A 25,118-nucleotide genomic window follows, 5' to 3' on the forward strand; every position below is an offset into this window, starting at 1 on the left:
TCAGTTCATTATACAACATTCTTCTCTATCGTTATCTCTTGAAAATTTGGATTTTTGATGCTCAATTTTCTCATTCGAGCTTTTCGCTCTGTATCTGTCAACTTTAACAATAAGTCTAATTTCTGTATCCGTTGGAAGATCTGTTGAAGGCATGGATAAATTTCATGAAGAGCGAAAAGTCACAGAATTAGACGGAAAGCTATATGCCTCCTTTGATGGCTTCTTTTAATTTCCTCCTGTAGAAGTATTCTAATTATTCTATGAGTGATCTTCAAAACACTGAAATAACACAGTGCTGTTAGTCTAAAAAAATGATCTGAGAGTCCGAAAGAATCCTTCACACATCTGGCTGCTGAATGGATGCGGCAATTTTTTTCTTCTATTTCGATATTCTCGCAAGTGTCGAAATATCGTCTGTTAGATCAGCAACTATGCTAACTGCATTTGCTTTGTGTGTACATTCGTTGCAAAAACCCTATGCAACGATGGGTAATTTACAACGAATAGAAACACAAAGGAAATTCAGTTAGCACAGTTTCTGATCCATTGACAATATGTTTAAGAGATTGTGTGCAATACTCACTTCTATGCATATCGACGGTTGCCTCAGCAACTGTGCTCACTGCATTTGCTTTGTGTCAGCATTTGTTGTAAGCAACGCACCGCTGCGCGGCGTTTGCAATGAATGCAGACACAAAGCAGATGCAGTTAGTACAGTTGCTGAGGCAACCGACGATATATGGGCGTTTGATATCAGATCGACGGAAATCTATATTCTTCCTTTGATAGTTTTATTGTAATTTCCTCTTGAAGACCTATTCTTTATATTTTGTGATTTACGTCCAACAAACTGAAATTAACTACTGTGCTGTTAGTCGAAGAGATTGTCATGAGGGTCCGGAAAAATTCTTCACACGTTCGGCTGCTAAATAGGCGCAGCGATAATTTTTCTTGTCTTCCATACTCACAACGGAAGTGTCGAAATATAATCTGTTAGATCAGAAACTGTGCTAACTGCATTTGCATTGTGTCTATATTCGTGGCAAACACTACGCATCGATAGGTAGTTTTCAATGAATGCATACACAAAACAAATGCAGTTAGTACAGTTGCTGATCTAATCGACAATGTCGACGATTCCATTCCATACTATGCTATCTCAGAATGACAACTTTTCAGGAGAGCCATTTGAAGTTGGCGATTTCCTATGCTGCTCGTGTAATTTTTTATCGAAAAAGTTGAATATCTCGTTACCCGAACGTCGGATGACCACCTAATTTTCACCAGTTGTAGTCGGTCCTAGGAACAACATATCTCTCGGAGTAAGAAAAAGCTAAGTCTACTAAGCATAGTATGGGATGGAGCCGTCGATATGTTCAAGAGATTGTGTGCAATAATCTCTTCTATGCAAATATGGGCATTTGATGTTAGATCGACGGAAATCTATGTGCTTCCTTTGATAGTTTTATTGTAATTTCCTCTTGCAGATCTATTCTCTTTATTCTGTGTATTATGTCTAACACATTCAAATTGACTAGAGTGCTGTTAGTCGAAGACATTGATCGCAGAGTCCGGAAAAACTCTTCACACATCTGGCTGCTGAAAAGGTGTGGCAATAATTTTTCTTGTCTTCCATATTCACGGAATTGTCGAAATATCATCTGTTAGATCAGCAACTGTGCTAACTGCATTTGCATTGTGTCTATATTCGTGGTAAACACCACGCATCGATAGGTAGTTTTCAATGAATGCATACACAAAACAAATGCAGTTAGCACAGTTGCTGATCCAATCGACAACATCTTCAAGAGATTGTGTGCAATAATGTCTTCTATGCACATATGGGCGTTTGATGTTAGATCGACGGAAATCTATATGCTTCCTTTGATAGTTTTATAGTAATTTCCACTTGCAGATCTATTCTCTTTATTCTGTGTATTATGTCTAACACATTCAAATTGACTAGAGTGCTGTTAGTCGAAGACATTGATCGCAGAGTCCGGAAAAACTCTTCACACATCTGGCTGCTGAATAGGTGTGGTATAGGTTTTTCTTGTCTTCCATATTCACGGAATTGTCGAAATATCATCTGTTAGATCAGCAACTGTGCTAACTGCATTTGCATTGTGTCTATATTCGTGGTAAACACCACGCATCGATAGGTAGTTTTCAATGAATGCATACACAAAACAAATGCAGTTAGCACAGTTGCTGATCCAATCGACAACATCTTCAAGAGATTGTGTGCAATAATGTCTTCTATGCACATATGGGCGTTTGATGTTAGATCGACGGAAATCTATATGCTTCCTTTGATAGTTTTATAGTAATTTCCACTTGCAGATCTATTCTCTTTATTCTGTGTATTATGTCTAACACATTCAAATTGACTAGAGTGCTGTTAGTCGAAGACATTGATCGCAGAGTCCGGAAAAACTCTTCACACATCTGGCTGCTGAATAGGTGTGGTATAGGTTTTTCTTGTCTTCCATATTCTCGCAAGTGTCGAAATATGTTCCAGAAGGTGTGCTTTAATTTCTAAGTATATATACGTGTTTGATATAAAGGTCTTGTTTTTCAAAATCGATTGCTGAAAATTCCAATCAACATCCTGTGAATCCTAGGGAATTGATGAGTTATACATAAAAAGAGTAGTATTGTAAGATGTGTATCGGTTCCGCGTCTAAACGCCCTGTCGTTATCTTGAATACCTAAAGACTGATTGGGTACACAAGGTACCTTGTACCTAGGGTTAGCCCTCTGAGTGGGAGGTGAAGGGTGTGCATCTTTATCGCCATAGAGTGAGCTCTTGCCTTCCAATGAGCATAAGACTATTGGCAGGGAGAACTCATGCCTTTCTTTGGCATAACGCTCTCGTATACAATCAGTTGTTCTTCAGCTCTGAGTACAAACGCACCCTTAACAAGAGAATCCTTGTTGGGCAACCAACACCATTAGTGCTACTGTGCCCGCTTTCCAAGACCTAGGTTATTTTAATCTCACAGTATCATAAGGGCCCCCAAATTGAGATGAATTTATTAGTGCTCATTGGAAGTCACGTTTTTTTTGCAATATTTATTTTATTAAAGCAATCTGCACATAAATATAAAAGGGAGTGCAATGAACTTTATGAGGGATAAAACAAAAACAGGCGACTTGCTGGTTGATCTCAGGTATCAATCTAAATTCATTCCAGAATCTATAAAAGCAGGAATATGTCTGAAGGTCTCACCCTCGTGAGCCTTCTATTCGATCCCTCGTCTATTGCCAACCGACCAGCGAGATCATTCGGATGCCCAATAAGTTTGCTCTTATATCTTTTGCTGGCAGCCATAATTTCCTCTTGAACTGTCGTTACATTGAGATCCTTATGGAGTTGGTCATTCGTCACATACCAGGGAGCGTCCGCGATTTGCCTCATTGCTTTATTTTGGAATCTCTGCAAAATATCTATATTGGTTTTGGCGGCAGCACTCCAGACTCCAGAGTTGCATTAAATGAATAACTTGTTCTCCATTGACATTTTGGATTTCCGGCCAAGAAGCCAATACAAATTTCTCCACCTTAAGTTAATTGTTTGCCGTTAGTCCATAAATGACTTCTCCACGTCAGTCTTCTGTCAATGTGGGAAATCACGTAGTCATTAAGAAAAACAACAACTTTCAGAGCTTTCGGCTCGTTTCCTAGAGTTCTTGTCATTGAATTTGTCTTGTCTTGTTTTTTGTAGGGAATTATTAATGTATCCTTACATCCTTTGTAATGTCTTACTCGTGCAAAACCCAGATAAATTCTGTGGAGAAATTCCGACTTTAACTCTTCCACTCACGAAGGCTTGGATTCGGAACTTGCTAGAGATTTGTTGCGCCTTGAAATTCTACGGTAAGGACTTCGATGTGTCAAATTGCGGCAGAAGGAATATGACAAGGATACGTTCAAATTTAAGAATAAGCAGAGGATTCTCAGCGAATCCGGAGAGGAGGAGCACGTCCATATGTCCCTTAAACCTCTTCTCCTGTTCTTGGCTTCCATGATCTCATTTATCATCTCCCTCTCAATAGGCTACCTATTTTTGCAGTGGAGATGAGATTTATGATTACCTGTCTTATGGCTAAGAAACGAGGAACCAGCTTTTTCCAAAGAGAAAACCCGGATTGTTCGAAGGCTCTCGCGTACGAACTATGTCAACCTTCCCCTATCTGGTGGATATTTCAGCGAAATGGTCAATAAAAATCTTAAAAGTATTTTGTATTCAATGTGGAAAACATGATTAGAACAAGAATTATAAGAATTAACAGGGACATCCACTCTAAAAGTGGCGAAAAGTACTTACTGCACTCTATTCTTCTTTCTCGACTTCGAGATCCTGCAGTCCTCTTGTGCTAGCATGCCATCGTTTGACAGTTGAAGGGTTTTCGAGTTGTCATATTTTTGTTTACCTCTTGCTCTGTGTTTTTCCTTCAATTTTACCCTAAAAAATGGCAAATTTAGAGACTTCAGTTGTGTGGAAACACTTTGTGAGAGACTCTCGTGAGACGGCTACGTGCAAGTTGTGCAAGAAAGAGTTAAAATGCAAAGGATCTTCCACAACAGGACTTCGACGGCATCTCTTGAGTATTCACAATTTCAACCATAAAAGTATGAAGATTGAGCCGGGTTCGGAAAGCCCATCAAATGTCGAGGAAAATAAGAAACTTGGTAAATGCTCTCCGTGTTGCTTTTGTTTTATAGCATGTTGACAATTTCGTTTGAATTTTTCAGTTGCTTCAACAACAAATATATTAAATAATAAAATTGCTCGTGAACGAGTGATTTCTACCGAGTCATTCAACTTTTCAATACAAGAACAATATCCACTCGATACTCTACAATCGCCAGACAAAGAAGATAAAAGTAAACGAGATGTTTTAGTAAAACTTATTGATACGCATAAGGAAAAGGATGAAGACGCTTTGTTCTTTGAAAGTTTTCTACCCACAATTAGACGTTTGACTCTTCAAGAAAAAATGCAATTTAAGATGGAATTTCAGCATCTTCTCTACAAGTATATATTCAAAGAGGAGCATGATATAATGTAAAAGTGTATTACAGTGTAAGCTAAACTATCAATATATAATGTGAAATAGAGTATCATGCAAATTCTGGGGGACTTTTGATAAAAAAACACATGTCGAATTTGTTAAACTACTTTGAAAGGTTTTAACGTTTTTTACTATTCGAATGTTGCTATAAATTTATGAGCACTGTTGGTCAGCCGGGAATGCTGTGAGTTTTCCAAAAGTGACAGCTAGCAACAAGTGAGACCGTTTTACCGGGAAAACAAGCAATTTTCTTGTGTTTTCCCACGATTTCCTTTAATTTTGCTGCAACTAGGAAAATGTGTGAGACAGAATTGGGTAACAGGAGCATCGATAGCTACCTGGCAGACGAATTGGCACCGTTCTCGATGCGTGAACTTTCCGGAGGCGACAGATCTCCATCTCCAATAAATATCACACCCAACGATTCTTTGGACAGCCCCCTGAATCTCCAGGATCTCTCTTTGGACACATCAGAGGCCAAACCCGATTACCAGACAGACTGTGATACGAGTTTTGTCTCAATTGAGAACGTAGATGCGTGCATATCTCCGCAACAATGCGAACAGCGTCGAGAGAGCCTTGAGACAATTTTTGAGGACATTCTCCTGGACACACCGCCAAGAAAGCAATCCCATACATCCCTCATACGCAAAGTAGTGCACAGGAAGTTTGTAGAACACAGCCCGGAGGGATTCTGCAGTCTAACTCCAGATTCACCTACAGGATCGCCTCTCAGGAAGAGACTAAAGGACAAGTAGGCTTCCTGATCAACCAGGACTTTCTACTGAGCAACGATAGGGATCATTGTCAATGTGATTTGATAAATAATCAGGCACTGTGGCCAGAAATAATAAATTTCCCTTTTTGTTTGAAAACAAAGAACATAACCTCAAAAATATTGAATTCCCCAACCCGGCTGGCATCGTACTGCATTAAATATTGATACTCATATTAAATTTTTAAGAGAATGTAATTTTAGTTTTGGATATAAAAATCAAAAATGCGTTGAATTTAGATTTGAGTGCCATTAACGAAATAAAGACTTTTACTATTTCAGCAAATTGTTCTGATTACTACATCGCTCATTTTTAGATAGAGTGCCCGCTTTGTAATTCGGATGATTGGGAGACAATATGACAGATGTCCGCTTCGTAATCCGGATGGATTTTTTGAATTTGTTCAACGTCTCAAAAATATAATACAAGATTTTTTTATAGAATTAGATATTAGAATAAAACTTTTAAAGAAGATTAAAAAGACATAATTAGAGAAGTGTATTCTATTATACTTCATTTATCTAATATCTCAGAATAATTCATTTTCATTGCTGAACATGCATGCATACATAACCTCAAAGGTATTTTAAATGTAACCGTCGAGAACTCGTCCGGATTACAGCGATCCGGATTAGAAAGCGGGCACTGTATTTGTTTACAGAAGACTCGATTAGCACTTAGGGCAAAATGTTATCCGACTTACTGTGTTATCACACTTGCACATTAAAATTTTAATATAATTCACATTAATTGTCGCTGGTGAGATGTGTTATTTGTGTGTTTGAAACATTTTACATTCAAAATTTGACCTATTTGTTGATAAAAAGGTAGACTTGGTCCGCAAAATGTTATATAAATTGATTTATAGCAATTATGCGAAAAATTAATGCGATTTTCTCTTTAATTTAATGTGAAAAATATTTATGCTTTAGGTAAATTTAAACTTATTTTTGCAGGCCAAGTCCACTTCTTTATCAATAAATATAAAAACCCCAAATATTAAGTGACTCAAAGACACAAATAAGATATTTGGACGATCAGAAGCGACAATTAATGTGAATCACATTAAAATTTTAATGTGCAAGTGTGATAACACCGTTACAGTAGACTCTATCTCAATTGGGCATTTGGGGCAAAATGTCATCCGGTTTATCGATAGATTTGGGCGTCAAAGCCTTTGTAAATTCCACAAAAAGCGCTTAATTAAATAAAGAATCACGATAAAATAGGAAGAACTACAGCGAATTTGAGTAAATTAGCTTCATAAATTGAATGTGAAAATTGTCAGCAAAATTTTTCGCCCGATTGAAAAAGAGCCGATTGAGCGAGAGTCTACTGTATTGAGAAATTCGGACGAAAAACTGTTTCAAGAATTTTCCGTTCGCCTGCATAACCCATATCAAATTTACATACTCGCAATCGCTATGAATTCCACAAAAATCCTTAATAATAAAAAAATACGATAAAATTACAGTAGACTCTCGCTCAATCGGCTCTTTTTCAATCGGGTGAAAAATTTTGCTTACAATTTTCACGTTCAATTATGTGACTAAGCAACATATTTTAAACACAGTACACTTTCACTTAGTTTTAAAATATGGGTGCGATTGGTCACATTTATTGAAAAACACAGGACAAATTTAGTCATTATGAAGCTTGGGACCGTGAAAAGCATGGGCATTTTCCTCTACCTTTATTGCTCACTTGCTTTTCATTTATCTTGCGCTCCCCTTGGCGTATTCTCACTTTGGCAGCAAGTGGAATACTATAATGATCAACGGTCTCCATAAAATGTGAAAGATTCTGCTCAAAAGCATAATCTTTAAACGCTTTAAACTTAATTAGGACGTGATTGACCATTTTATCAATTTTCATTCTTAAGAAAAATTCTGCTCGACCTTGAGATTCGATGCCCTGCCTGATGTAGGCTTCGCAATACTTTGATACGCGGAGATCTTTCTCTAGCGTCAATTTGTGCTTAAACTTGTTGATTTTTCGAATGCTTTCCATTATGGTGTCTACACACTACAAGCAATTTTCGTCAAAAATTGCCTTTTTTTTAAATTCTGACGTTTCTTCCTATAAGGATAGGGGAAATTTTCTTTAAAAAAGGCATTTTTTAAAAGAAATTTCTCATAGTGTGTAGAGGCCATTCGAGGAAATGCTATCCTTTTGAAGAAAATCATGTAATATAAGTAGAACTAAACACACTATTAAGGAATTCTCGTAAATATAAAACTTTATGATAAAACTAAAAGGTCCATGTAGGGGAAAGTACTCTCCCTTCGCACGTTCATGCCTTGAAATAATGGGAATTTATTTTATTTTTCTTAAGAAACTTACACAATTATCAATAACACGGTGCAATAAAATGAAAACTTTTTCCGTGTGATTTCAAATAACCTGTATTTTCGGGTTCCTTAGTGCCCATGGTGTCTCCCGAGTACATATCCCGAAGAAAGTTATGGTCCATAACGTCTGGTTTCTGAGCTAGATTAAGAAATTGATTAGAAATATTTTGTGAAATTTGCTTTATTTCGGCTACCAAGCAACCATGTAAGAACTTAGATTTCCATATGTTTGAAATGTGTTAGATAGTTCATTACAAAGAAAGGTAAACTATTAAGGTAAAGTGCCCCCAAGTCAACCGGTTCCTCAATTCGACCGGTAGAGTTTTTTATTCAATTTATTTATATTTGCACTAATATTTGGCGTATGATTTAACATTGATAGGTCAATTATTCCATAAATAAATACGAATCAGGGACAATTTTATAGAAATTCACCTTTCAAACATTCAAATATTGACCACCGGTCGAGTCGAGGAACCGGTCGACTCGAGGGCACTTTATCTTAGTTATTATAATTTTATGATATGAGATAAAATATTAAATTTTGTGAGAAAAGTCTGTTGTTCATAAGTAATTCAAATGCATAGTTTTTGGATAACGATAAATTTTATGATCCTATGATATTCAGGAGAATATTTTTGTAAACGATGCAAGTCGTCCTGTGCATCCTTTTAATGGATTTGAAGGATATTTAGGGATTTATGGGGAAAATCTGGAACATTTCAAGGAAAATGAGGAGATAGGGATATGGTTCGTTCCTGGAATATTTTCTTTGAATCCTGCTCTACACATCCTTGAGTCATTCTTTGACACCAACATCCTAGGGTGTACCATTTTTGAGATAAAGTAAATTTCACAAAATATTTCTAACCAATTTCTTAAAGATTTTCATCTTAATCTAGCTCAGAAACCAGACGTTATGGATCATAACTTTCTTCGGGATACAGTAGACTCTCACTCAATCGGCTCTTTTTCAATCGGGCGACAAATTTTGTTGACAATTTTCACGTTTAATTATGAAGCTAATTCGCTCAAATTCGCTGTAGTTCTTCCTATTTTATCGTGATTCTTTATAATTGAGCACTTTTTGTGGAATTTACAAAGGCTTTGACGCTCAATTCTATCGCTAAACCGGATGACATTTTGCCCCATATTCCCGATTAAGAGAGAGAGTCTCTGTATGTACTCGGGAGACACCAAGGAACCCGAAAATACCGGTTATTTGAAAAACCATTTTTTTTTGCTGTTGCATAGTGTAATTGATAATAACCAAACTAATAATAGAAATGCGTAAGTCTCTTAGGAAAAATACAAGAAAATTCAGATTATTCGAAGGCATGAACGGTCGAAGGAAGAATATACTTTCCCCTACAAAATTACATTTATTCACTTACGTATAATGAGTATGGTACGCCTTACCAATTAGGACATTATAAAACCAGGTCAGCTGGGTTATTGTTGATGAATTTCTGTTATTCCATTGTCTCCAGAAAAATTGGTAAAATCTCTCGAAAATGGATAATTCAGCCCTAAACACCGTGAGTATTAATAAGAGGCCTAAACCTTCCTTGTTCCAATAAAAATGCCATTGCTTCCTGCTCTGTGACCAGGCTCATAGATATGCCAGAAGGGCAGAGGCTCACTTCAGATACAAACGCTTCGATGAAGCAATTGAATGTCATAAACAAGTGGCTGAACAACTCCACAATGCCATCCGTCTGGCCACAGTGGACAAGAGCGTGGTGTCCCTGCAGCTTCAGCGAGAGTACCACACAAAACAGATAGAATTCCTGACAATGAGAAAGGTCCAGTTTGAAAAGTATCGCAAGGCAATTGAACAGGAAAAAGGCGCGGAATTCTGGGAGCAGAAAGAAAAGACACGTTCCCTGCAGACAGAACTCTTCAGAGCTATAGAAAATTCAGACAGTCTATTGGCAGGTCTTCTGGCAAAAGCACAGCATTCCGGGGACCAACGTCCGGAAAATCTGACTGAGACTCTCAAAGAGCTACAATCCCTCAGCAAACAGATTCACATAATGAGCCATTCCCTGGCAGAGCAACTCGATGGATGTATAATTGATGCTGATGTCCTTAGGGAGAAGATTCGGGCAGAAATGGTGCCCAAGGAGGATGATTCTGACGACAAGGAGGTGTCAAGTGTGAAATCCATGTCTCCCGAGAAGCAAGAATACAAGGCTGCAGAGTCCCTGGACAATATCCTACAGGATCTCAATGATATCCAGGAACTTCCGAATCTTCCGCCTCTGCAGCTGCCCAATTTTGACTATGCGACATTCAGTGATTCTGGAACTACGACAAAATCCAATTAGAAAAATATTCAGACTACATCCGGAGATAGGAAACTGTTCAAATGTTTAAAGAGGGGAAATAAAAGCCCGTTAAATGTGCACAGTAAAGGACTTTATTACACTTCACACAGCGTCTTTTAATTTATAAAAAAAATAAAATTGGGAGCTGTGGAAGGGGCTCCGTTTGGAGGTCCTTCAGGTCACTTCTTCAGGAAGGGTGGGGCGACCGTTGAGACGTAGTAGGGATTGTAAGGGTTGACGTAGTGCTGCTGGTAAGAAGGCACGAAGTAAGGATTGTAGGGATTGTAGTAGCGTGGCTGGGAATAGTAGGATGTCCTGGGAGGGACAACCACAGACTTAGGAGTCACTACGGGTGTAGAGGTGACTGTGACAACAGGGTGGACTGTACTAGTTTCAACTGGCACAACCACAGAGGCAGCTGGAGTCACGAGAGAGGGCGAAACGACTCGTGAAGCTGGAAGAGGAGCAACTTGATCGGGCTGCTGGGGCAGATGATCTCCGTATGCACGGTAGCCATTTCGGTCGGCGATGTAGTGAACGGTGTAGGTCTTTCCATCAGGCGCTACATAGGAGTAAGATCCACGGACAACGTGTTCAAGACCATTTTGGAGGCTGTGTTCATCAGCTCTGATTCCATTTCCAGTCTCGTATCTGTTGGAAGGATTGGAAGGAATAAGTAATCAATTAAAAGAAGATTAAAAAGATTTTTTGAAAAATACTGAAAAACAAGACTCGCTAACTCGCTAAAACTGAATCTATTATTCTAATCGCAAGATTTTACCGATTTTAAGGATTTAAGAAGGATTTCTGAGTATCTCAGGTCCTTTGTTGTATTGAATTTAACTTCATAAAGATTTCTAAAATAAAATGAAATTACTCTTCGAGCTGGATCATAGATTTAAACCTGTTCTATGGGCAATTATCGATAAGTGGAATCAGTGGCGCAATAGGCAAGACCGTTGGCTCTTGGGCGGATCGATTCAATGGCTCGATTTACTGTTGTGATGTGAGTTTGAGTCCCGCCCGGTGCAAAGATCTGAATGTCTAATTTAGGCAATTTTCATATGTTAATAACGTAACTCTCGGGAACATGGAAGAAGCATCCACAATGCGGGGAAGGCACTCCTGGGCGAGTCTACAAACGGATTAGCAGATTCTTCTAACACGGGATATGGACATTGTAAAAATATCTTTGTAATGAATATATCTCGATACGATTAATAATAATAATCGATAAAATTTTAGAATTTTGCATCTAAGATCGAGATGTTTCTGATCATAATTCGCATTCGTCCGTACTCCACCCCACTGTACCCGTCCCCGACCACACGTTTATGCCCCAGACGCACTTACGACTTAAGCCGCGAGACTGCTTAACGTATTTATAATTAATAATTAAGTAATTAAATAATGATTTGACTAAATTCCTATCAGTTTACCAACTATACTAAACCGCTTCTCGGTTTAATCCAAAAGACAGATTAGCCAAAAACTGATGGAAATGTAATCTGATCATTAGTTTGATTTAATTACGTTATGCGGCCTCTCTGCCTACGTCGTAAGTGTGTCTAGGGCTTTTGACCGAAATTGACCGGACTTTATCTTTAATATTTATTTCTCCGGCACACCATTTAGATCAAGAAAATTTCATGAAGTCGAATTTCGGATCCATTTCTTTCTCACATGTTTTGCATATGTCTATCTCATTCTCTCGCACTCTTCTTCTTCTATTAAACATCACTCCAAATTCAATTTAGCTCAATCGAATTTGGTATGTGAAAGAATGAGATAGTCAAATGCAAAAATGTGAGAAAGAAAGGGTTTGCAATTTCGACTTCATGAAATTTTCCTGATCTAAAAGGTGTGCCGGAGCCATTATTAACAGATTTCAATGAACTTATTTTTCTTTCGTTGGCCTTCTGTACTCAAACTATTTAAAATAGAAAATAGCCACTGATAAACCTAGATAAGCTTATGGTAGCTGAAAATTTTCTACAGGCGACATCGAAGTGCTTAGGAGAAACTGGGCACTACAAAACACGAGGCAGCACCGAATACTGATTTTTATTTCTAAACTATTCGAACTTATGTCGACCATTTTTTCAGTGGACAAGTATCCCTATGAATTAATACAGGTATTGTCCTCTGAAATCCAAATAGTGTTCGATTCTACCCCGGTGCATCAGTTGATGCGGTGGTGCCTCAGTTTCTCCTATAACTCGGAATACGTGGAAATTCGATTGTGAATTGAATTTTGGGGGTAAAGCATCGCGTCGAGCAAACTGTTCTTGGCGGCCGAAATGAATAAAATTGGCTCAACGCGATTTTTTACACATAAAATTCAATTCACAAGCAAATTCTCCCGCATTCCGAGTTATTTCTACTTGTTTTTGTAAGGTAAAGTGCCCTCGCTCGATCAGTTCCTCGTCTTGACCGGTAGAGTTATTTATTCAATTTATTTATATTTTACAATTTCATAGATATTGACAATTAAACCGATCAAACAATCAAAAATTGACCCACCGGTCGAGTCGAGGAACCCGGTCGAGTGAGGGCACTTTACCTTAATTTATTACAATTTCTTCTGGAGTAGGAAATTCAGTAGATATTTCTGCCCTTGCAGACTCCTTTTCTCAAGGGTGGAAGTTACTTAAAACCTTATAAATGTCGTTCTCAAATATTTTACAAGTTTCATAGATTTTTTTGCTTTTGTGTTCCGCGAAAATGCACTCAAAAGGCTTGTGAATATGTAAATCGCAATATGAAATCGATTTATCCCGTGTAGAAATAAAATTTTTATGAAATTTTTGTTATTCATTTTTGAAAGTGACCGCAAGTTGGATTTGAACGGTTTCAAGATCGAGGAAGCACAATGGTAACGGTGCTCTTTCCCTTCCGATGCGCCATCTTGTTGCGAGCGCAACATATTTAAATTTAAAACTGTGGAGTGTGTTGCCCTGCTGAGGCGACGAGGGCGCTAGCGACGAGGAGAGGAGGTAGAAAAATCAGTAGCAGCTGATAAGAAAAAGAGCGCCAATCGGTCTCTTTCACCACTGACCGCCGAGGAGGCAACATCAATCACCTCGCCCATCTCCACCAGCCCAATCCCCAGCAGCAACACCATCATCACCACCAAGCATTGAAGCTACTGAAGCCACCGGGAGCCCCCAAGAACACCAAGCCCAGTGCTGAGCTTTCCGGAGTAACCTCTGCTACATCCACCTCTCACAAATTCCCATCTCAACCTCCGTGGGAGTGTTCTCACCGGAGAACACAGGGGAGTGTGGGACATAGTCCTTGCCCCGAACGTGGGAACTGAAGGAAGGAAGGAACGGAGGGAATAATTGGAGGAATAAAAGATTTTTCCCAATAATCTTCATATTTTCACTGCAGTTCCGCTACGTGGGAAGCTTGGCAGCTTTTTCGAGGATCTTGCATTTTCCCACTTTTTGGTATTTTTCCACGAGATTTTCCTAATTTTTTCAGTGACATTTTAGAGTGGGGATCCTTGGACATTTCATTGATGTGGGGGTTTAGTGTTTTCTCCAGGGGAAGTGGTGAAAAATAGCAAGAAGTAAAGTATTTCAGTGAAAAGAGTGAAAAGTGTTTCTGTGAATAAATTGCAGTTTTTCCCGGGAAATTCTGTAATGGATGGGTTTGTGGGGAGCACAGGGAAAAGTGTAGTGTATCCGTGGTTACAAAACCATCCCAAGTACCGTTAACTGTTCCCAAAAAAGAAAAGCAAGCACCTTTGCGGGCTTTCCGGGAGTGAAAAATCAAAGTGAGGATAGGGAAGCTCGGCGCGAAGGAAGTAAAAGAGATATCCTCTAGAGTAGACCTCCATTTGCCAGTTAAAGGCTCCAGAGTAATATTCTGTGGTCTCCGGAAGCCAAGTGTCTTAAAGGCGAGAGGGGATTTAAATAAGTGTAGCGTAAAGTGCATAAAAAGTGTATTTGAAGAGCAGAACCAGGAACACTGGGAGCTGTTGGTGGGAATTCCCCAGAATCTCCAGCGAGGATCTCCTGAAGGCCTGGTAAGTCCCACGAAATTCTGTTTATCCCTGAAAAATAATTGTGCTCTCTTGGAGAATTCCTTTGATCATTTTGGAAGGGAAACTTAATGCTCTTTTTCTTTCTTACAGACTCCAGTGGTAATGGCAGATGATCAACCAGGCCCGAGGTAAGTGAGAAAAATCCTATTCAATCTTTCAGTTAAGCGAAAAGAAGTTTTACTATGAAGAAAATGCTTTTGATTATCTTTATTTCTTAGTGCAATGTCTTCAGTGAATTTTAGGAATTTTTCCTTGTATTTAAAGATAATTGTAGGATATTTTTTCTGGATGATGTCCTTAAACTTCTTAAAGACAACCCATTTTAATAGCCATAGAAAAACTCTCATTGAAGTGGCAAATGCTTTTCAAAACTTTAGTTAGGGAGTTATACGTTGAAACAATATTATTTTGTATAGGTTTTGAGATGATGTGGCTCTGTTTTTAGTTTGATTTACTTTTCTAGTAAATACTGATTCAAAATTAAGCAAATTATTATAATTAATATAATCATCTATTATATTAATTTGTAAGGAACTAGTTCCAAAATATGATAATTCTATTCAAGATTCTATTTCAAGTATTTATAAGTACGTTGAGTGAAAGGGTTTAAGCAATGCTCGTGTCTGATACGAAAATTTCATACTATGTTCATTTTGATTCATAAAATTGACAAAATTCCATTAAAAAAATCACATTTTTGACATTGAATTTCCCAGTGAAAATGCCAGAAAAAATGACATTTGTGAAGATATTTTCCGCTTTCCCGACATTGACGTATTTTGCTCTGAAATTCATCAATAAATTTTTAAAATATAAAAAAACACATCAAAAGGAATGTTTTAAAATGTTTTTCACTGCCTAATTCAAAGAGAGAGCAGTTATAGTATATAATCAGCTTCTTTTCCAACTTGTTACCGCTCTGGAGTTTAAACGGTACAAGATATCAAGTTCCGGTCTTCGGTGACCCCCCATTAAACAACATTATCTTCAGACGTTTTTTCATTTTTCACCTCATCCTCTTCCATTCCCTTCAAAACTAGGTTTTTTGGTTTATATCGAAAACGGCTCTATCGATTTCTTTTATTTTCGGATATGTTTTAGAGCGGTGGCAGCCAAAATCCCGAAAGTCAAAATCCCGAAAGCCAAAATCCCGAACGCCAAAATCCCGAAAAGGCCAAAATCCCGAAAGCCAAAATCCCGAATGCCAAAATCCCTAATTTTAAAAATCCTGAAATTGATGAAATTATATGGAGGAAAATGTTTAGAATAATTTCCTAAGACTCAGAAGATTTTCCTTTGCCTTCAGCAAGCGTGGATACAATCGTGGGAGTAGCTGTGACACTTTTAAGAATTCGAGATTTTGGCTTTCGGGATTTTGGCCCATTCGGGATTTTGACTTTCGGGATTTTGGCGTTCGGGATTTTGGCTTTCGGGATTTTGGCGTTCGGGATTTTGACCGGGACCCGTTTTAGAGGTAGCCTAGGCAAATATTTCGCCCATACATACACCGAGAAAAATGTGGATGGTAAAATTTACCATCCTCCATACAAAATTCTAATGGCCGGATAGTAAAAAAGTCACCCAGCAAACGCGATATTAAATTGGACTGTCAAAAATTGTAGAATCTATTGCATGGATAGTAAATTCTAATAGCCGGATGGTAAATTCTAATATCCCCGGATATTAGATTTTACTATCCGGATGGTAAATTTTACTGGCAGGATAGTAAATTTTACTAGCCGGATATTAGAATGAAAAATGTCGGAAAAATTTATTTTTCCTTATTTTCATTGATTTTTGGCCATTGTTTGAGGGCTTGGGGCCCTTCCTGGATGACATTCTCTGTATTTCAAGCCATTTTGATGCGTGAAAATCTTTTTCCAACATTGACGACTCAGCCGAGATTTGAACACGCGACCTTTGTGATGACAGTCCAGCATCTTCCAGCTGCGCCACGAATTGCTATAATGTATTCAAAGCATATCGGGAACCGTTGCATCAGCACCCACGATATTCCAAAATGACATTCTAACAGCAGGATGGCAAATTTTATTGGCTTGGATAGTAATTCCAATCCAAATTACTATCCTCCGTTAAAATTTACTGTCTTGCAGTTAAATTTTAACATCAAATATGCGGCCAGTAAAATTTACTTCCCGGATATTAGAATCTAAGAGAGGTCAATGTAAAATCCAAAGGAGGATAGTAGATTTTACCATCCGGCTGTTAGAATTTACTATTCATAGGATAGTAAAATTTAAAATGTCAAGATGGTAGATTCTAAAGGAAAGTATCTATGGAGGATGGTATTTTCTACTATCTTTTGAGGCAGTAGAATTTAAAGACACGATTTGTAGAAAATACCATCCAAATTTTTCTCGGTGTATCTATGATCGAAAGAGTATTTTAAAAATGTTTCTTTTTTAAACAAATTAGCTATCATTGGTAGGCAAAAATGTTTAATTGTGTGATATTAATCGTGTTACACTACTAATTCTAATGAGCTTAATTTCAGGACAGGCTATATTTTATCGAATATGGATTATATGGAGGTCATCGAAGATTGAAAGTGTATAAATGTTTAACTTCTAAGTTTCAAAGGAGGGAAAACTGACAAATTAAAAAAAATGCGATATTTATTCCAAATTTTTAAATTTAGGAAATTCTTGAAATAACTGAAAATTCAAAAACGTTAAACTCAAACGTTCTTATGCTTCTTATGATTTTTCTTGAGGGGGCCAATTATTTGTAAGTCGGCAATAATCGCAAACACGAGGCATTTTATTGGAAGTTTAACAAAAATAAAATAAAATGATTGCTATAGGGGAAAGTACTCTTCCTTCGAACGTTCATGCTTTCGAATAATGTAACTTTTCCTTTATTTTTCCTAAGACCTCTACACATAATTATCAATAATTGATAATAAAGCTAATATTAAATAGAAATGCGTAAGTCTCTTAGGAAAAATAAAAGAAAATTCACACTATTCGAAGGCATGAACGTTTAAAGGGAGGGTACTTTCCCCTATAAGGATTTATGCGTGGAAAAGTTAAGGAAAATTTCAAAACTTACAAAAGATTGGTCTAGACTAGATTTAGATCTATCTAAATTCTCACAGTCGGATTATATTTTTTAAAATAAGAATGATACACAAGGAGTTAAATATTTCAGCCTACAAAATATTGTAGTCTCAATGCGTCCTCTAATTGGCTGAAGCATTCAAAGCTTTGAAAGCTTTTAACTCTAGCCAACCTAGCCAATCACTGAGCGTGACGGAACTCAAATATTTTTTTGGGATTAATTTATTTGATTACATTTGGATAATGGTGAAAATGCTCTCTGCAAACTACAAGAGTGTATGTGAAATACAGGATTTTTGTGTTAAACATATATCCGTGCTGAGCCTATAACTCTATTACTAACATTTTACACATATTTCACATTTACATAACAGTAAAAAAAAACAGAAAACTTCCGCAATTGGCATAATTTAGGTTTTTAAAATGGATTTTTCCAATTACACGAAGCAAAACGTTATGCAATATTCTGTTATATAGCCACAAACTTTAGCCGATTTGCAACATTTTTTATTTGTGGTCATTTTTCTGAAAGTGTGATTGGCCATAAAATTTTCTGTCGATTTTATGCTTTTCTCTCCCCATGTCAGTTTAAATTTTTTTTTTCAAGTTTATGGGTTTTGGTGTTTCTCTATCAATTTCCAGAATGGAAAGGACAAACGGAAAATGCGAAAATTGAAATACCTTTATCAGCAGAATTTATTTTAAACAATTTCAATTTATTGGCAGAAATGGTGAAGGATAAGTTTTTGGAATGTTCAAAATACAATTTTTAAATTTTCCTTCTCATTAAATTTTGGGTAATTCCCAGGCAAGCAGACAATCAATTTCCTCACTTGAGAACATTGTAGTTTTAGAGAACCTTTTCATTGGAGTCCTTCCCAATTTGACAGAGTGTGGGAAAATTTAATTAAAATGAACATTGAATTCTTTTGCATAGTTGCTTGGACCAAAAATTCCCTAAAGTCGCTACAAGTTAATCTCCCTAGTTGGTGGAAAATTCATACCAGAGTGAGAGAGACTGTTGTCTGAGGAATAGGAATGGAGAAAATGGGGGTATTTTGGGATGGAAGAGAGTTCTTTTTGGTTTGTGTGAAGACATGTTATGAGAGACGAGTGGGAAAAAATTGACATCATGGAATTAAATTGTTAAGAGAGCCAGTGAAGGAGTTTCTTTGAGCCTTGTCTTCTTCAGACTCAACATGCCATCCCAGAACTTCCTCTTATTTTGGAATTTCTAACCCCTTTTTTGTGCACGTTGGCCTCCGTGGAGGGAATAAGAGACAAAGATTCCCCCACTGAATTATGTCAAGTGGAAATTTCAAGTAGAGTATTGCTCAAAATTCTGTTCAGGATAGAAGTAACATGAGTATGATGTTAGGATTTTCATCTGATTTTTTTTTTTGGGAAATTTTCGAGACACTTGGAAAATTGAGCCAAGGCCGCAGCTACACTGAAGGAAAACTTTAGTTATATGGTTCGCTAAAAGCTTAACCAAAAATATTTTGAAAAATGTGAATAGGTTTTGTAGAAATATTTTGTCAAAAATAAGGATTTAGAGGAGGGTAGGTAGAGCAACGATTTGCAATAAAGGCTGCATTGGTTAATGGCATATAGTAATGATTTTACTTTTGAATACCTATTCTGAAATTTTCTTGAAGATCATAGTCTTTCAATATAGCTTAGTAATTCCGCGAATTGAGTAATTCACGTGCAAGACTTAAAAATAGGTCATACATCATCTTATAACTTTTTTCTAAAAAAAACTTTTTTTTAACAATAAAGTATCATAATAATCAAAATTTTATTCGCATCAGATTCTCTGATTGGCTATAATGCGATGCGGCTCAAATTTTTTATGATACTAAATATTTCAAATTTCAGTACCACAAATACCCAAGTAGCAAAATGATATCAGTATATTATTATTCATATTAAATGGTCAAAGCAACTTGGTTTTTTACCTCGATTCAAACAAATTTGCCAAAAACGACCACTTGGGGTAAAAAGTAACAAAAGGTATGGAGCAATAAGTAACGAAAACCGAAGCAATTTGTGATGTCTCACGGCGAAAAGAAACGTCATTGCCATGTGTCTCCGCTTGTTGTTTGCATTGGTCAAACGATTTACAGTCTCTTGTGTGTGTCTTTTTAAATAGTTTGAAAAGCGCTTTTCTCGTTTATATAAAGAAAGTTGTGTTTTACAAAGGTGTAGAGGAATAATTTCCTATGAAAATATGTCATCTAGGTATTTTTTTTTAATTTTCGAAAGCCCGCAATGAATATAATAATAATAATATACCATTATTGGTAGTATTTGCCCCAGCATTTTTGAGAATGGTTACAAAATTACTTTTAAGAAAGCGGTTCTATAAATATATTTCTTTACAAAATAAAGGAAAATGATTTTCACAAAGTTGTAGAGCGGTAAATTTTGCATAAAACTGCGCTAATTAGAAATTTCTGGGGCGTTCAGGTAGCTTGTAAAAAAATCAAATATTCGTTTCGTGACTTTTTGCCCCAATCTCCTTTAATATTTAATTTTTTACAAAATATCCCTGATCTCATATGAAGATGATAAAATACTAAATGACATCTTTTTTTAACTATGAAATTCGTACACAAGGAATTTACTGAGGTGATTTTTTCGAGGTAAGGCTTCCGTCAGTAAAACGCCACTTTTTGCAATTTTGAATATCAATATTTCGGCTTTTAATCGGTGACATTATCATTTCATTCCAGGAGGGAAATTCTGTAACGCTCTGGCAATGCCATATGACAAATTGTGTTCGATTCTTAGGAGAGCTTTTTCGAAAATGCGATTCTGTAGCCGTGACATTGCCATTTCAGCTCACGTGGCATTGTCAGAAGTTACATATTTGAGATTTCTGGAAATTCAATGGCAATCAATTTTGTTGAACAAATTAATCAAGACGTACTGTATTTTCATAAAATCATCAAGTAAAGGGATTTCATTAAAAGTTCAATGAATTGCATTTTCGAACTGATATGATATGACAAAAAAAGCTCGAATGGCATTGTCAGGTTTCGAACTCACGCGTGAAAATTTTCTAAGCAGAGGAGACCTAGGCAGAATTAGTAACGGATAGAATTAGGATAGTGTTTATGATTAAATGTAATAGCTTGCTTTGGAAGGAATATTAAGGAAAAGACTGTTTATTCGAAGTAAATATTTCCCTTCTACTTCATCGAAATATTTATCAACCTGTTATAGTTTCTTTTTACAAATATTACTCACTGAAAAATTTCATTTGCTGGCTAATTCTGTCCCGGGCTCCTTTATCCAATTTGTTCTAGGTAGAATTTGCATTCTAGCTAGAAACAAATAGTGTGAAAATCGCAAAATGCGAAAACTTACGTTTTAGTAACGTAAGTCTTACCTCGAAAAAAAATGTACTTAGGGTGACTCAAAGTGAAAAAACTCTTTTGGCCAGGGGCCTCTCGACATTTCATTTTTCCATACGTTTTTGAGCAGAGGTACTGAAGATTATTGGCAAGTTTTTTTCTAAAGAAAATTGACTTATCAGTCTGATATATTTCGAAATCGTGCATTAAAAGCTATCTAAAAATATATATTTCATATCGTTCGCCGAAATAATACAAGAACTACACGCAAATTTGTTTAAGTCGCGGTGCAATATCTGAAAAGTTTTTACAAGGAAAAGTGAAAAACAGCTTCACTTTTGATTAGGCTTGATAGGCCCCTGCTTTTGGCATTAATCTCAGTTTTTTTAATTTCAATTTCGTAATCTTTTGTTCTACGTAGAGGGTCGTTGAACCACCTCTGAACAGCGTCTGATCATATGGTCGTCGAAGAAAAATTTTCTTGTCTCATCGTGTAGAACATCCTGAGATTAGTGCCAAAAGAATTTTTTTCTCTTTGAATCACCCTAAGTACATATACTTGGAACACAATTTTCGAAAGGCTGTCGTTATTCTTTTGATCAGTTCTAATTTAATTATCTAGAGTAGTAATATTGAGATAAGAGCATGGCTAGAGGTCCAGGTTACGTGAGTCATTTCAATGACGTGCGAACGACGTTATCATGACCTAACATATACAATATAGTAAAATGTTGCTACTTGCGCATAAAATTGTCAGAAATTCCGGAAAATCCAGATAATGTAAGGTTTGATATAAAAATTATCCACAAAGTCTTCATTTGGATATTTTATCAAGAAAACTTGAATGAAAATAATTTAAAATTCAATAAAACAAATAAACCCTGTAGTCTTCATCAAGTTCTCTTCTTGTATCACTAGAATATAGTGAAATAATACTACAAAATTATATCTTTTCAGAAAAATAAAACTATTTTCAAAAATAACTTTTTTGAATTGTTTAAAATAATGAAAGTTAAAACTGTTTTCATATTGAAATTCTCTTGAGAATACACACACAGTTAGAAAATTCAGGTAAAATTATTTTAAATGTTAGTCAACGTAGCAAACATCAAATGATAACATTTAGAAAAACTAAATTAAAAAAGTTTTTCTTTAACTCTTAGTATTTGTTCAGGAATAAAAAATTTATAGTCCGAAAAAAGGCACATAAAATATAATAATTTTCCCGGATTTATTTAGGTGCCCCTTTTTGGCTATCGTTACGCGAATTACGCCTCGGAATAGAGGTTTCCCATAAAGATGGAAATTATATTTCATTGAATTTGAAAAGGAAGCCCTTATCTACTCACTCGTAATTGTAACTGCCATCCGGATGGGATTCGGTGTTCATCTTGAGAATGGGAGCCGAGGCTTCAGCCGTTCTGTAGGCATAGTTCAGAGTGGGATTGTAGTTATAATTTGGTGTTGAATAAGCGCTGGGATGACGGTATTGGAAAGGGTGGTAGTAGTTGCTTGTGAATGGACTCCTAAGAACATGGCGAACATCGCGAGAGTCACGAACTTTCTCCTCCTTGGCATCTTCAGCAAATGCAACAGAGCAAAGTGCCAACAACAGAATTGCAATTACCTGCAAAGCATCATCCATAACTTTAAACTTTCTATACGGGTATTTTATTTTTGTTTCATAAAAAGGATAATTTGATTTTATTTCCTCAGTAGTGGTTAAAGGCATTATACGGGAAATATTACACCAATAAAAAGAGTTATTGACCGCCAAAGTAACACATTATGTATCCACTCAAGATGATTTATGATGGCTATGCGGAAATTTCACGAGCAGGAGATGACTTTACTTCAGTTACTTCCAGTGTACCATCTCAAGTATCCATAATGTGCGTTTGGTAGGAATTTATGGGAAAATCACAATAATATTTGCTAAAGGACGGTCTTTAAGGACACAGAAAAGGAATATTAGAAACAGAGGTCTGGAATAATTAATGAAATTTAGTATAAGAATTCGTCTCATTGAAGACTTTAATAATAATAACTTAAGTAATCTTCAATTAAAGACTAATATCGAAATAAATAAATTGAGATTTTTAATTTGTAAAGGAAATTTAAATTAGGAAAACCCTTACGGTTTTTGTAAAAAAAAAATAATGTTAAAATTAATGTCTTCCAATTTTTGAAACTCAACGCAAAGCTAATTTGTAACTCAATCTGAAAATGTTCACTGTTAAAGCTTGAATTGCTCCTTAAGATAAGGAAGAGTTTAAGGGTTCTTCATTCTACACTTCCTGAAGGACTTTGTGTACCGGTGATTGGTTTAACAGATACTGAGTAACCTGCTTAAGATACCTTCTGTGAATGTGAAAAGTAACTTTTCTTACAATTTAATTTTGCGTAATTTTTCAACAAAAATTATGGAACTTTAAAATTGTCAATAAAAATGCTTGAGAAATATAATATTTATAATAATCCGTATGAAAATCCCAAGTGAAACCTTTGAAAACTTCAAAGGAACTGACAAGCCAATAATTGCAAAATACTTTATTCTTTTTGATTAGAACTATTATAATGGTTCAGAATATTTGACAAATTTATGACTTTTAGTTTTATTTTAATAGGGAATAAATTAATAAGAGAAATACTAGTTTTTAGATCTGAGGTTTAACCATATGGCTTAGGTGAGAGCACGCTACCTTCGGACGACTCAAGCTTTGAACAACTATTTCTTTTTAATTTTTTAAGCTAGATCAAAGCTTCAAATTTTCTGCAAAGAGCCATGGATCCAATCCATAAAGAAGCATAGAAAAAAATAAGTTGTCCGAAGCTTGAGTCGTCCGATGGTAGGACACTTTTCCCTAATTCTTTTAACATCATTAACCGCAAAATTCTTATGAAAATTCCCATCTAAGATTATATCGAATAAAGAGCAATTAAAATGTAAAATTATTAAAATAAAAAAACACTTGTTTATTGCATAGAAATGATCTTCAGGAACTAGGCTAAATTCAGTTTAAATACCACTTAAAATAACCTATAACAGAATAAGTTACTGAAATTAATTCTACACGATTGAATATTCTATAATTTAATTTTAATCGGTTTGAAACTGGTAAACGCAAAAATTATGAAATGAAAAAGAACTAATGCCGAAAGCCAAAATTCATGTTCATTGAATCTCGTTAATAGCGTAAAATGGAGCCATCGATACTTGTACAACACACATCCAGGAAATAAGATTACCTCTTAATTCAGTATTAAAAAATTTCATCTTTCATATTAAAACTGGTTTTAAAATATTAGGAAAATTTATCGGTTTTTCTTATTCCACAATACAACTAAAAAAATACTCTCAATAGCATCTATAACTTAGCAAGAAAAAAATATAGTTCCAGTTAATTTTAAAGAATTTATGTGATAAATTGCCAACAAATTGTCTTACGCCTCCGTACAAACTTCAAACATGAATGGATTAAGCGGCCTTTTCCGAATTTTCAATAGGTTTATTTATAATTTATTTCACTTTTTTCCGTATGTTAGTCCACGAATTAGCATAATAATTCACTGTATTCAAAATAACATTTTTGTGTAACATCACTAATTTGGAATTCAAAAATCATTATTTTCAAGGTCTCCAAAATGCAGGCTGTTCTATTAAAAAAAAATCACCATCTGTCCTCAGATTGCAATTTATTAAAGAGTTGAATAAAATGTTGCTATTTTTAATGTAAAACATAGACTCGAATTTATGAAAAAAATTTCTTTAATAACAATTTTTAAGCTCTAAAAAATTATCTTCTTAAAATTGATTGTTCAATTGCACTTGTTAATTATTAAAAGTTACTTAGTATTGCTGAAATTATTCATTATTGAAATTAATTATTGAAACTCTTACATTATTGCTTGAAATTTAATTTGTCGGTGACAAAAAAAGTCAATCAGCATAATAATGAATTAATTTCGTACTAATGAGATTCAGTTATGAAACATTTTTTTTTTAAATTATTCACTAGATCAGCAATCAGCAACAAATGAGCTTGTTTGATAATTTTTTTTGTGAAAATTCCTCTCATTTTTTTCACCG

The 25,118-nt window shown here is 35.8% G+C and overlaps 4 protein-coding genes across 4 annotated transcripts; 3 read left to right on the forward strand and 1 right to left on the reverse strand.

The window, feature by feature from the left end:
• Window positions 1-4,388: 4,388 nt before the first annotated feature.
• On the forward strand, window positions 4,389-5,139 carry LOC129797938 (zinc finger BED domain-containing protein 3-like). The gene is made up of 2 exons (XM_055840825.1): window positions 4,389-4,695; window positions 4,759-5,139. The coding sequence occupies exons 1-2, from the start codon at window positions 4,476-4,478 to the stop codon at window positions 5,073-5,075; spliced, it is 537 nt and encodes a 178-aa protein (XP_055696800.1). The 5' UTR covers window positions 4,389-4,475; the 3' UTR covers window positions 5,076-5,139.
• A 98-nt stretch (window positions 5,140-5,237) lies between these two features.
• LOC129797939 (uncharacterized) lies at window positions 5,238-6,134 on the forward strand. The gene has a single exon (XM_055840826.1). It carries the CDS (start codon window positions 5,375-5,377, stop codon window positions 5,834-5,836), a length of 462 nt encoding a protein of 153 aa, XP_055696801.1. The 5' UTR covers window positions 5,238-5,374; the 3' UTR covers window positions 5,837-6,134.
• A 3,501-nt stretch (window positions 6,135-9,635) lies between these two features.
• LOC129797933 (nuclear receptor-binding factor 2-like) lies at window positions 9,636-10,640 on the forward strand. The gene is made up of 2 exons (XM_055840816.1): window positions 9,636-9,743; window positions 9,816-10,640. Exons 1-2 carry the CDS (start codon window positions 9,720-9,722, stop codon window positions 10,533-10,535), a joined length of 744 nt encoding a protein of 247 aa, XP_055696791.1. The 5' UTR covers window positions 9,636-9,719; the 3' UTR covers window positions 10,536-10,640.
• LOC129797929 (cuticle protein 19.8-like) lies at window positions 10,610-23,037 on the reverse strand. Its single transcript, XM_055840812.1, has 2 exons — window positions 22,378-23,037; window positions 10,610-11,186 (listed from the first exon to the last, which is right to left on the reverse strand). The coding sequence occupies exons 1-2, from the start codon at window positions 22,758-22,760 to the stop codon at window positions 10,715-10,717; spliced, it is 855 nt and encodes a 284-aa protein (XP_055696787.1). The 5' UTR covers window positions 22,761-23,037; the 3' UTR covers window positions 10,610-10,714.
• Between the last annotated feature and the right edge of the window lie 2,081 nt (window positions 23,038-25,118).

Source organism: Phlebotomus papatasi, chromosome 1 (assembly GCF_024763615.1).
Source record: "Phlebotomus papatasi isolate M1 chromosome 1, Ppap_2.1, whole genome shotgun sequence".
Classification (NCBI taxonomy): domain Eukaryota; kingdom Metazoa; phylum Arthropoda; class Insecta; order Diptera; family Psychodidae; genus Phlebotomus; species Phlebotomus papatasi.

Coding starts and splice junctions, on each gene's coding strand:
- LOC129797938 (XM_055840825.1), top strand. CDS start 4,476: ATGGCAAATTTAGAGACTTCAGTTGTGTGGAAACACTTTGTGAGAGAC. Junction 4,696..4,758: donor CGAGGAAAATAAGAAACTTG/GTAAATGCTCTC, acceptor TGAATTTTTCAG/TTGCTTCAACAACAAATATA.
- LOC129797939 (XM_055840826.1), top strand. CDS start 5,375: ATGTGTGAGACAGAATTGGGTAACAGGAGCATCGATAGCTACCTGGCA.
- LOC129797933 (XM_055840816.1), top strand. CDS start 9,720: ATGGATAATTCAGCCCTAAACACC. Junction 9,744..9,815: donor ATAATTCAGCCCTAAACACC/GTGAGTATTAAT, acceptor CTCTGTGACCAG/GCTCATAGATATGCCAGAAG.
- LOC129797929 (XM_055840812.1), bottom strand. CDS start 22,760: ATGCCTTTAACCACTACTGAGGAAATAAAATCAAATTATCCTTTTTAT. Junction 11,187..22,377: donor GATGGCAGTTACAATTACGA/GTGAGTAGATAA, acceptor TCCTTCCAACAG/ATACGAGACTGGAAATGGAA.